This window comes from Dromaius novaehollandiae, chromosome 17, assembly GCF_036370855.1.
Source record: "Dromaius novaehollandiae isolate bDroNov1 chromosome 17, bDroNov1.hap1, whole genome shotgun sequence".
NCBI lineage: Eukaryota > Metazoa > Chordata > Aves > Casuariiformes > Dromaiidae > Dromaius > Dromaius novaehollandiae.
In genome coordinates this window covers 777,805-790,831 of record NC_088114.1, presented here as the reverse complement: position 1 = coordinate 790,831, position 13,027 = coordinate 777,805, and the positions used below count along the sequence as shown (strand labels likewise).

Genomic DNA, 13,027 nt, shown 5'->3' with positions numbered 1-13,027 from the left:
CCCCTGAGCAGAACAGTGAGATGAAAAGGTCTGGGCAGAGGAAGCAATCCAGGGACAGTGACGATGACAGTGTCGATGGACGAACGTGAACACCAGTAAAGCAAGGGACAGAACAGGGGTGAGGGTTGGAGATGTGGCCAGTGGAAAAAGAGCAAGGAGGAAGCACAGCAGGAAAATCTAGGACATGAAAGAAAAGGAAAGAGACACTTCAGGGCTGCTCACAGACGTTTGCTAAAGCCCATTCCATGACTGAGCCATACTCCTTATGTAAATCCCAAGAAACTCATTCTCAGCATAAAACCGGGCAGAATAAAGTCATATGAAACTATGGAAGACTTTCCTAATACCTTCATGACTTCCCAGGAAAGAAGTTCCTCAACTGTGCCCAAGAGACAGAAGTAGTAAAGTTCAGAAAAAATGTGTTTATGAAGATCTGACACAAATTAAGGTGCCAGGATCCAATGGAACTCAGAAACAAAGCCAGGGCAAGAAGGATGGAAAGTCATTAATCCAGGACCAAATGCATCCCAGGACCACCCATCTCAGCCTGGAAGCTCTTACAACCCACAAAAGCTTACACTGTCTTTTTTCCACATTAGCATTACAGAGCAAATTCCAGGCCTATAAGCAGGGCAAAGACACTACCCTGCAGCTCAGGGAAATGGGTCTGTAATGACTAGGCACTCTATGTCCGTGCACTCTATCCTGCACAGGAGTGTCATTCCCCCTGCATGTCATACTCACCATTCCCACCATATTTTTAACAGCCTTCGGGCAGCAAATAACAAGAAAGAAAAAGAGAGGAGAAAAGAAGGAAAGAAAGAAAGAACACAGGTTATTCTGTGCTACAAAGTGCCTGTGGGAGGGAACCCTGCTGTGCAGTGACACATCTGCATGCAAACCAGCATCCTGAGTGCAAGATACTCTACCCAGAGAAAGAGGAGAGTAATGGAAATGGCTTGAGCAGTGAATCAGGAGGAGCCCAGCAGTGTGGGAAAAGGCAGCTGGAATCTGGGAGTTCCCAGTTCACTGGGCACTTGCGAGGCTGATACCCCACCAGGCCAACCCACATTCTGGCAGAAGGCTGAACACAAAACAAGCCCCTCTCTTGTTTTCTCTGGGATGCTTTATTGGCCCGTGCTGCAGTCAATGATCCACAGCTTTTTCTTGTACATGCAGTGGTACCAGAGTTCTTCCTTTTCTGGTTCCTGCCTTCCATTTTCACATATAAAAATACATACTTTCTATCCAGAGCAAGACATCTGCTCCCTGCCTCGCTGCTTCACTAATACCAAGAGTACCTGCTCCGCTATGAAACCTATCACATTCGGCTGGCGAGATAACAGAAAGCACTGTCCAGTGACTGAACTAAGAGTCATGACAGCTTTGAATGGAGACATCTCCCACCGTATTCTTAACAGTCTTCGGTCCTTTGGGACGGCAGAGCCTTAGCTGCTCACCAGCTGAACTGCTGAGAGGAAGGAGGGGAAGAAAAGCAACTAACAGCAGAAGAAAGGAGAGCTAAGTCAACCCTCCCCTAGCTTTTAACTGGATAGACTCTTGTGCAAAAGGGAATTCTGCCTGGAAACATTTGCAAAAACAATGCAATACCTCTACCAATACAGGAAAATGGTGAGTACATCTTTTGTTAGCTGCATACAGCCACCTGAATTTCTTTTCCTTACATGATTTATTTATCCGAGGCAAGATGACAATCGGGAAATAATCTCAGGGGTATCGTTACACATACAGATGTACTGGAACGTCCTTTACTCATCACATCCCACTTACTCTGGGCCCCCCTCTAGTGGCAACGAGGACAAAATAAGCTACTGCTGTTCAGCCACAAAAGCCTCAGGCACTGACAAAAGAGTCAAGGCAAGACAGCAAAATCCCATAAAGCACAAACCATGAGAAATATCTCACATGCTGCTGTAGACTCTGACAAAAAAATCCATTTCCTTGAAACAGACCCAGTCTAATGGATAGCCAAAGCAGGCTTCTTAATGGATAACTGCAAAGCCGGGCCTGTTGTTCTGTATTTTGTGCAGAGAGACTTGACATGACCCTTCTGAAACTACACGGGGATAATCCCAGCTACCCATTGCAGCATTTCCCTAGAACATTTCTGCATGGAGAAAGGGGAAAAGAAGGTGAGCTATGCACCTATTCACAACATATACTGTGTGCATTTACTAAAGCAGGCAAATGACCAAGATAAACTGCATTGGAGGAGAATCAGGACAGTAAGAAACGTGTGACAGAAAGCCAGCCAGGCTGGTGGCACAGAGTAAGGTTAGGTTAGGCATGCTAGAAAGGATGGGGAGAGCGGGGAATGTGAAAAGGGGAGGCGGGTCCTATAGCCGTAGGTGGCAGTGCTCTGTTCTTAAAGACACCGAATCCTCCTGGCAGAGCTAAGAACGCTCAAACCAGCAGAGGCTCAGGCTTGAGAAGTATCTCGCAGACCTGGCATTGACCAAAGCAGCTGCTCTTGCTTGGGACACTGGTAATTACTCTGGACAAAGACCAGCCAGCACAGGCCCCAGACGGGGCTGCCAAAGAGCAGTTAGTGCTTCTACCACTCTCTTCCTGGATTTTGCTTCCCCCTCACTGCTGTACATACTATGTTTTCACTTCTGTCTCTGAACTGGGAGACCCAAGGCCATGCAGCTCAATAACCTGCCTGCATTTTGCTCTGCTGGACATTCCCTTTCACTCGCACAAAGAGGCAAGTTCAGAATTTCAATACTGAAGTCTCCTAGCATGCAACTGCTGGGCTGATAAACTGGGGCATAAACCATTTTGTCCATTTCTAAACTCACTGGCCTGGAGGGAAGCATTTGGAAACTGGTGCTGGAGAGAAACCTCCCAACTTACCCGGTTGATAAGCTGTTCTCCTGTTTCTGAAGCTGTGATAAGTTTACAAAGTGCCTGAAGTGCAGGGTTAGGCAAACCTGAAAAACATCAACAGAAACAGGGCTTGTTAAAAACTTCTGATTGATTGTTCAATCTGTTTCTTGATTTGTTCAAAATCTGCTTCTTGATACAACAATCTGAACAGAACACAAACTCAGCTAATTCCTAAAATCTCTCCCTCACATCAGTGAATGGTTCTGAAAGCAGCAGTAATTTCTAGAAAGCAAAAGTATCTTCCCAACTTTGATTATACAGTTTCTGACCGAGAGCAGGGAGAAGGGAAGAGTGACATCATGCTTCTCAGACACTGGATCCAGTGTTAAATATTTCCATGTATGACAAAATACTCAATAAACATTTAGTTTTGGAGCCTTTGTCCTGTTAAATGCTTTTATTTTGTTATTGTAGAAACCTAGAACGACATCAGACAAATTTCATCATTTTGTAGGCTTGCATCAAAGAAAAGCAGGGAAAGGCAGAGGTCTGCTTGGCCAGAGCCCATGGCTGGCCTGGCACTTACCTAGCAGGGACTGTATGGTGGTGCTGCACTGCTGCAGCCGCTCGCCAGGGTCAGAGGTGGGGAAGAACACGGCTGCGGGCAGGCCGCTGGCAGGAGGGTCCAGCCGGAACCCCACGGCCGTGAGCAGCGCCTGCCAGCCGGGAATGCCACCGACTTTGTTCTCCACGCTCTGCTGGGAGGTATACATGGAGTTGTGCTGCCCGTTCTGGATCCGCTGCAATGACTTCTCCACCTTTGGGGGAAAATACAGCATTAGTTTACTTTATAAGAGATTTTTATTAACAATCTCTGTACACAGTGAAGACACAGGATGGGCAGACTGAGCGACAGCAAGACCGATGTTGAACCTGCCTTGTCGTACACAGAAGGATGTTAGCGCCCTTGGAAGCAGAGGATCCAGTTACTCCAATACTCAGCTGCAAAACTGCTGTGATCAGTCACTATTCTCTGGCACGCTGGGGAAACGAATGCCATAGGAAACTAGGAACCAGTTTGATTGTGACCATTCCTATAAGACTGGCAGCTGCATTTGTCCCCCAAAGATGACTCACGCACAGGCTCCAGTCTCTTGAGTATGCTGCTCATTACCAGGCAAGACTGTGCAACCAGCTATATGGCAAATGGTGAAGAGAGAGCAGTGTTCACAATAAACAGCAACTGGGATGACTAGCATTATTCATAGGTTTCCACCATCCTACGGATATTCCACATTCCTGTGGCAGCAGAAAAGACACGTTGGAAGGAAAAATACTCAAAATCATGAGAGATGATTCTAACCATCTGGCAGCTTGGCCTCGGTCCTGCTGCTCCCCACAGCAGGCTACTGGCACATATGGGAACAGAAAGTGCCTCTTATCTCCAAACATGCAAAGAGAGAGCGGTCGCTAAATCACTCTGCATCTCCATTACTGCTTCCTTGCAATGTTTGTAGCTATTTTCTTGTAAAAACAATCAACCTCAGCAATTATCTCATTTTTAAAGCACAGACTCAATTCAACAGCTACTGCAAACAAGATGAGTCTGAGGAAGAGTTTGTCACGACACAAGGTAGGACTTGGTGTCTGCTCTGGAAACCCCATCAGGTATCCCACTCTTTTCACTGTGACCCAGAATTTTGGGAAGATACTAGCTTGTGCAGAGGGAGAAAGGTTTATATTCAAGTGTGAGTGATTAACTCCCGTTGTTTCTCTTCCCAGTCATTCACAGATGCATACCCGCAGGTAGCATCATCTCGGGACTACACAGAGTGCAGCGTCCCTCCCCGCGCCTGCTGGGTGCTGTAACGTTTCCTTTCTCTTACCAGATGTAGCAGGACACGCAGGGCATCTCGTGCCCTTTCGGGGTGCTGCAGAATCTCAGTCAGGGCCTGTCCTACTAGCGAAGAAGGGCTGTTCAGCTTCACATCACTCCCGATGAGCGTGAAGCCTGCAGGATTCAGAACAACAGCTTCTCAATCTCCTCTCATTACAGAAAACTTGCAAAACAGAGGCAGATGTCCCCTGCCCTTTCAGACTAACGAAATAAATGGTTCATTGCCCCCTGCAGAGTTATATTCTTCTCCCTGGAGCAGCTGTCCACTTACTCAGTCCCACAGACTGAAATTCCAGAAAGCTCCCTGGATGCTTCTTACTCTCCTCCTCTATTAAATCAATACTGTTCTCCTGTTCAAGCAAGTGGAAAAATGCTGTATTGCAGCTAGACCTGTCCTAGCATGCTCCATGTCTGCTTTACAGCAGCAGAAATCAATAGATGCTAAACAGAGCCTAGAAACAACAGAAATCAGAAAACTGAGAGCTTTCCTTGGCTGGGTCAAAGACCTGTCTCAGCTTATGCACTGTATAAATGCTGGCTTCTCCAAGCGCCAGCACGGGTAGCCCTGCCTGCCCCTCCTCGTCCATCGCCACGGGACACGGGGCTGCGGTGCTCTCCGGGACTCGCCGCTGATCGTCAAAGCGGGAAGACTGGGATATGAGCATAGTGACTGCTCACAAATCACAGCAGCAGCAGCACTAGGACAGTTTGAGTGACCCTGCTTGACGGTGATGCTCAGAGCCCATGTCCACACTCATTCTGTTCATTCTGTTCTACCTGGAACTGGGTCTTTTTTTTTTTTTTTTTTTAAAACTCTTTCCTTTGAGACAGCAAATTCTTAAAAGGAAAAAAAAAAAGCAATTTGAACTGTGGTCTCTAACCTAAACCCAGCTCCCATCTGATACTCTCTGAATCGCATCCTAACACCGGACTCAACGAGCCCGAAATCAGTCTGGCAGACTAACTCCAGGCGTGCTCTTCAACAAGCTGTGGTGAGCTTCCCACTCCTCCAGCCACAGACACTCTGCATCAGTCACCCGCACAGCAGCTGCCTGATCCAAACAGTCAGGCATTGCTGCCTGCGCAAAAGGAAAAAAACATTCGGAGAATGTTTACAGCTTTCAAGAAACAGGACTTGTGCCGGGAAAAAAATGCAGCTTCTTTACAATTATCCCAGTAACAACACTGCTGAACTCCAGGACTTTGTCTTTCTGAATCTCAACTCACTAATGCAGCGGAGAGGGAGCGAGCACCAGCACGTCACCCTGGGTCTGCTTACGCTGCGGGCAAACGTCCACCGGAGGCCAGGGAAACCCTTCTCCTGACAGGAACAAGAACCGAGACCTCCAAGGTTTACGTCACGGAAATCACAGCTGCGGACTGCGTTTGCTGCTTCTAGAAGCACTACTCTCGCCTCATTACAGCCTTAAACCTACATTATCAGTGACAAGGTTCTGTAAATTTGCTCCAGCTAAGTCTGTCCCAGGTGTGCAGGAGCTAGGCCCCAACGCACTTCACCCATGCAGTGAACGAGCTTTGTATCATGCATTATGTCCTTCCAGTCACGAAGCCACTGCGATGAAACACACCTCACAACCGCTTTAAATCATGAAATCCATAGTCTACGTACTGCGCACTGTGAAACGCCCGTGCTTTCCATGACACGGACGTTCAGCCCCACCTGGAGCGGAAGGAGCAGTCGCGCGCGGCGTGGCCTGAAGCACAGGGATGGCTCCTGGGAGAGCGCGGGCAACACGCGGCTCCCAGCCGCTCGCTAGCACCATTCCTTGCTTAACATAAGCAATTGGGCTTAAGAGCCCTTCCTAGAAACCCCATCTTGTTTATCAGAAAGCAGATTTTTCCTACCTGCCCAGTTGGATGGATGTGAGAACTGCTTGCTGCTCTGGACAGTTTTCATCGCTTCTCCGAGGGCTGCGCTGGCTTTCATCCCATTTAAGAGGGAGGAATAGAAGGCATGCACAAACATTTTGGAAGCAGCCACAGCAACGGGCCAGAGTGACACGAGGACACACTGAGCCCCAGCAGCCAGGAACGCTCTTGTCAAGCCAATGACCCCATCAGCAGTGACTTTGCTGTTGGATTCTTGGTAAGATCCAAGAACCACTAACTTAACAGGAAGCCGCAGATCCAGGACATCAGCTGCTGTGAGCAGAAACTCCTGAAGCGGGGGGCAGTCTGAGATGCTCTCTGCATCGCTGGCATCGTCCTGCATCCGAAGGGATTCTGGGATTGTGTAGGGGTTCCCAAAAGAGCTCTTGCTGCTGGCTGGATTGCTGTCAGTGTTGGGTGTCAGGACTAAAGCAGCCAGCTTCCAGGAGATGTGGGTTGCAAAATGGACACATTCTGCCTGAGACAGGGCACTCATGACCCTCTCTTTCGTCGCTGCATTGCCAACCAAGGGTTGGCAGCCAAGTAACTCAGACACCATATATGCCTCCTCTTCTGCAGAGGGCATAGGCCCCCACAGCCACCTGTCCATAACTGCTGAAGGGAGCTTGGGATTTCCTATGACAGCTGCCATTGAGGTAGAACTGGAGTAAGTAGGAGTATTCTTCCTCACGTGGGACTACAGAGAAAAAGAAAGAGAAAACGGGGTTCAAAGATCTGTCTGCTGGGGTGCTGGCTGTAAAGCATGCTGCCTCCTTGGCTCTAAAGAGTAGTAATTATAAAAATGCTTTGCATTTCCTTGGTTTCCTCCATTCAGCTATTCCAAGGAACAGCTCCACTGGACTCCAGTCAGGGTTTCTAACTCCATTTCTTGGGTGGAGAAATAGATAAGGATAGGAAAAAAGAGACTTAGCCTAGATCACCTTGGAAGGCTGTAGAAGAACAAAAAGTAAAAGGAGATCCCAGCTTCCCACCTTACGGGAAAAATTATTTGTAATTGCTAACTGGCTTCTCACACCTGTATTTCAAGGACTGCTATCACCACTGCCAGCAGCATGGTGGTGGGTGCAACCGATCACTGGGGCCTCATGAACAACAGCCTAATCCCCCCCTCAGTAACAGTGACAAAGTTCAGACCCCTTCTCTTGCTCTAACGACTGGTTTTAACCCAGTGCAAGGCAAGGACACTGCTCAGCAAGAGCACATGTGGCTAGGGCATTCTCCCTGGAGACGGGGGCCTTAGAAAAGCTGGTTGTTGTCAAACATCAGCATGAAGGTAATTCCTCAGGATCTGCCCATGGTACTGACTGACTTATGGCTTCAGTGTCATGAGACATGAGAGGCCTTCGCCCCTCGGAGAGCTGTCAAGTAGGCAAACGTATTAGGAGTCTGCCAGGACACAGTGAACTCGGCAATGAAGCTCAGTCCAGACCACAGACACCCACGTTCTGCAGCCTACCATGGAGGTCCACACCCTAGGACCCGCCGCCCTTCAGGGGAGGATACCCAAACGATCCATTCCCCGTCCTCCCCAGAGGCCGGGGACCGTGATCTCCGTGCTGCAGGAACCGCACCAGAACCTGCCTCGCGCCCGCAGCGCTCAGCGCGCTCCAGAGCCGGCAGCGCCCGGGGAAGCGGCACTCCTGCAGTTTCCAGTCTGCCGTCAGCTGCAGCAGGACACAGCTGCTGCGAGTCCAGCACGCGCTGGGACCTGCACCTCCCAGGAGAGGCTCTACGAGAGAGGGGCTTTACGAGGCAGTGCCAGACCTTGGGGCCAGGGTTCAGCGACTGGATGGATGGCACGGCGATGAGGCTGAAGCGCTCGTAGAGGTACTCGTTGGAGGAACTGCCCTTCAGAAGGGCGAAGGGAATGAGGTACAGTTCTCCCTCCAGAACGAGGATCAGCTGGCGGTGGCGGCCAACAGGACCGCTGGAATGCATCAAACCCTGGAAAGGAAAGAGAGGATCAGTTTGGTCCCTTCGCTGCATCAGTCCCGCAGGCTGCACTCTTAAAGGGCTGGGCTCTAGTGTGATCCCACAGTTTGGAAATATCCACACCAGAATCACTCTCCGTGTGCACACATCTGACCCCAGATGCTGTGACTGGTGAACACACGCTGACACTTGACAGGTCTATAAAACTGGACTGTTGCTTTTATCTGTGCACGGAAGAATCCCACCCAGGCGAATGAGCCCCGAGGCCACCAACGCGCTGTACAGACCCCAGCAGCCACAGCCGGCCTAAGCAAATTTGCGGTGTCTAGCCTCATCGCAGTACACCGAGCCCCTCCATTTCGGTGTAAACTCTTAGTTAACCCCAGCCACCTGTGTCTTGTCAGTGTTACCACCCCGTGCTTCGAAAGAGAACACTGTTTCTGGTACTGAATTTTACAACAGCAGCTTCTCATATAAAAACATACAGTCCACAGACAGATGTATGACCTGCACTGCGAGATCCTTGACACTAATCAACCCAGAACCACAAATGAGTTTACAGAGAAAGCGTCTTACGGATGGAGGAGTGAGACAGGCAGATCAATAAACAGACAACATGCAAACAGGCATATAAAATGACTGCCGCTTCTGGTCCCATGTAACTATGGGAGTCTCACTCTTATTTATCTAATATGTCTTAAAAATAACTAGTTACCACCCCAGGGAAGGGTAACTCCCAAGATTCAAAATTTTCTTCCGCTTGCAAAATTGCAGCGGAAAAAAAAGTGAAATCTCAAGGACTCTGATGCAAAATGGCAGTAAATCTCTGTGCAATTCTGTGCCTTTAAGCTAGAGCAGCAGATATAGCTTGGCCTGGTAAATTAACCACTCAGTTAAAGACTGTGCCTTTAGCATAAGCTTGGACGAGACCAAGTCATCAACCCGACATAATTTTGGAGTTAACCAGCTCAACCAGTGTTGCTCTATTCCCCTCTAGACTGCCTTTTCTTCCTAAATGCAAGCTAACTTTGCAGTTCACTGCAGGATGGAGACAGGGACCTAGCAGGCAGGACTACAAGCCCTTCTGAGTGACACCATCTGTTTTGCCAGGAGAAGAACAGCAGCTCAGGCCGCTCAGCTAATGGAGACAACTGCCTCGCTCCATTCCAGGTAGATTTCTGAATTACATTCCAATATTGCCTCTTCCTGCTGAAAATGCTGGCTTCAACACAGCAGCAGTAAAAACAAGTTTATTTTTCAAACACATTACTTGTATTCCATAAATAACAACCTAAAAACTATCTATACAGACATATCATTCTTGGAAGAAATAATATCCAGGTTCTGCCTCTTTTCTGTTATTTATCAAACATTACTCCAAGTTCCTTGTTTAAGAGCCAGTATATTTCAATCGAGTCCCCATTTGACAGGAGAGAGAAAAATCTTCTGTCTGAAAATGTTTCTCCATCGCCGATAGCAAACAACTGCCATGAAGCATCTGATGGAAAAACAAACTTTTGAAACAGAGGGGCAAGAGTAACATTAGAAAATCCTGAAATGAGACATGCTGAATAAACAGACAACGTGACAGAAAAGAAATTGATACTGTGCATGTTGAGGGTGAATTTTACCACTTGAGACAAGTTTTATAAAGAGAGCTTGGACGAATGCACCCGGGCCCTAACGCCCAACTCCTCCTCTCCACCTCGGTCGGGGTCCGTCTTCCGCAGCGGAGAGCGACGTACTGACGGCCGAGCACTAACGCGAGATGCGCCGACCCCACCTCCCCAGCAGTCAAAGCACAGCGGGAATTTGCAGTCACTCTCGAGCTTTAGCTCTCGGGCAGCAGCAAAGACGAATGAACATTAATAAAGAAACAGGAAAATCAGTCGGGCCGTCTCCTCAAGAGGGAGTCTGAAATACCAAAATCAGGTCAGATACGAGGGAGAAAGTCACACAGCAGAAATCCGAGCAGAGGCAGCGAGATGCTTTGACGCTCTTTTTGGCTTTTAAAGTGGGACAAAACTGCTGAAGCATAAGAACATTTTCTTTTAAAAGGGGTTAGAAATAGTTGCTGACCTCCTGCTGTTTCTCCAGCCTCCTTGCAGCTTCCCAACGCACCGACGCAGGGTCGGTCACCGCGGTGCGGCCGCCGGGGACCCCGGGCAACGCCGTGACCCGGGAGGCTCCCGCACGGCCGCCTGCAGCCGACCAGCCCGCGGCCCCACCTCCGGCCGGAGACCGAACGCACAAGCAGCGGCTTCCCACCAGCAGGGCCACTGTTTTCTGGAAACGTTTTGAAGGTTTGTCTTGGGTGTTTTTTTGTTTTTATATATATATATATTCCTTTTGACCTCCTGCTCCAGGAGCTTTAGCTGCTGGCAACACGATAAGGGAATCTAAGCCAGTGACAGGGGCTTTGCGGAATTATCCATTTGTATGGAAAACCCCTAGAGTTTAATATACCTTTTTTCCCACGTGTTAGGTAGAGAGAAATAAAATTAGGAGGCTCATTTGCATTTCATATACCTCCAAGAATTATTTTTAGGGGTGAGTTTTAACAAAAAGACTATTCCATGAGAAAGAGGAGCAAGGTTTGAACTGCGAAGCACAGGAGCCTGTGGTCTGCTTCGCAGTAACGCTACAGGCTACGCTGGTGAAGATGGAAAAGTCCCTGGTGCCTAACTTGCTGGGTACACAGCGTTAGGCCTGCTGACAGCTGCTGGCTTGGATGGGCCTCTAACTTGCAGCTAGTGCTGCTATAATCAGAATTTTCCACTATAATGGGACAGCCAGACCACATGCAATACCTGAACTACACTTTCTTAGACTGTACGCTAGCAAGGATCCTGTATCTGATAATTCTGCACTCTCCAAAAGTCCTGCCAAGCCCAGCATCCAGCATCTTACTGGAGACACACCAACTTGAGGTATCAGTCACACGAAACTCCCAAGCAACACCCAACCACAGTTATTCCTGGCCTGGAAGGAGAAAGGGGGACTCTTGGAGTTTGAGCCAAAGATTTCTTCCCAACATATCACACCTATTTATGCTATGGCAAACGTTACGTTCCCAGGCAAAGCTATTTCAAGGACATTGTAGAAGATGACACAGAAAACCAATAAATGGCTTTTTCTACCCCTCCAAAGGGCTAGGTTCCTTGCCATGCAAACAGGATGCACATCACCTTCTGGAGCAGAACCGCCTGCTCTCCAAGACCCAGGACACAGCCAGGACACCGAGCAATCCAGCTTCTCTTTGCATCTGTATTTACTGGTCATCTCTTTGATCCACCAGCACAAGATGTTTCCTTGCCTGCACCCTCAATGCTTGAGCTAACAAAAGCGCCCAGGTGCCAGCAACAGCCACGTTCAGAGCAAAGTCTGGGTGAAGCCTTGGGACACTCAGTCAGGAAACCAAAGCAGGGCTGCAGAGCATGCAAACGCAGCCACCCATCACTGCTGCTAGCACCCGGGGGCCCTGGCTAGGAGCACTTCCATGCCCCTGCAAAAGCACCAACCTGCAGGAGGGCGAGGGCAAGTCCAGGATCACTTGGCTACACACCTGGCTGTCAGGGTGGTACTGTGTGACGCTGAGAGGCCCGGGGGGGTCTGTGGTGCTGCCAGCCTCCCCGTGCTACAGCAGAGCAAAAGGGGGTGGGAAGAAGGAAAAGGCTGGAGGTGGCAATTCGCTGAGCTGTCTGCACCTGGTTTAGCAGCACTAAAAGGAAACGACAAATGGGCTCTGAGGACATAACTTCACGTGTTGTTGCAGCAGGTATGGAACATAAATCAGAACCAGCTATTATAGCCCTCTAATTAGAAAGCTGTCTGCAGCTCTGCTCACTTCATTTTAGAAAGGGCACTGCCAATACCGAAAAGGCACCCCAGACAGTGCAAGGCACAGCTCGTACGAGGGATTTGGGAAAAAGCAGTAACTGCTTTAGACTTGGAAAAAAGGACCTTGAGGAGGTAGAGAAGAAGTGGAAGGGTGAGCATCAGTCACTGAAAATACAGAGTCAGTAGCAGAGAGAAGGATGTCACAGCAACAATGCGGAAAACTCCAGGGCATCTGCTCAAGTGCTCTACTAAAAGGAAATCCGCGGCTTGCCCAAGGACACGGGTAAGACTTCATCGTGATCTTCACTGCACAGGCAGGTCTCTCTGATGCATGCCTGCACTAGGGACAGTGGAGTGCACACACGATCTACACCATGGTCTCTCACCTAGAATTTACCAGTCAAACAGCAAGCAGGCAAAAGGGCAGCAGAACGATACGACAGTCCGGAGAGAGGCATCAAATGATACTGCCAAATGGCTACTACTTTCATCTTAACCATTCTGACCTTTGAATACAGATTTTGTAAGAAATTAACAAAATATTTTCTGGTTTCATCACTAATTGCATTTAAGTTTTGAAATTAAAGGGAAAGCAAA

At 48.8% G+C, this 13,027-nt stretch overlaps 1 protein-coding gene across 5 annotated transcripts in view; it reads right to left on the bottom strand.

Moving 5' to 3' along the window:
* Window positions 1-13,027, bottom strand: part of TTC28 (tetratricopeptide repeat domain 28) — a 218,734-nt gene that overhangs the window by 7,700 nt on the left and 198,007 nt on the right. For all 5 annotated transcript variants that reach the window (XM_064521839.1, XM_064521840.1, XM_064521838.1 and 2 more), the window contains 5 exons: window positions 8,423-8,602; window positions 6,614-7,334; window positions 4,737-4,861; window positions 3,437-3,668; window positions 2,878-2,954 (listed from right to left, as the gene is read on the bottom strand). In XM_064521839.1, the coding sequence (XP_064377909.1) occupies window positions 2,878-2,954; window positions 3,437-3,668; window positions 4,737-4,861; window positions 6,614-7,334; window positions 8,423-8,602 (1,335 nt within the window). The remainder of the gene's footprint in view (window positions 1-2,877; window positions 2,955-3,436; window positions 3,669-4,736; window positions 4,862-6,613; window positions 7,335-8,422; window positions 8,603-13,027) is intronic.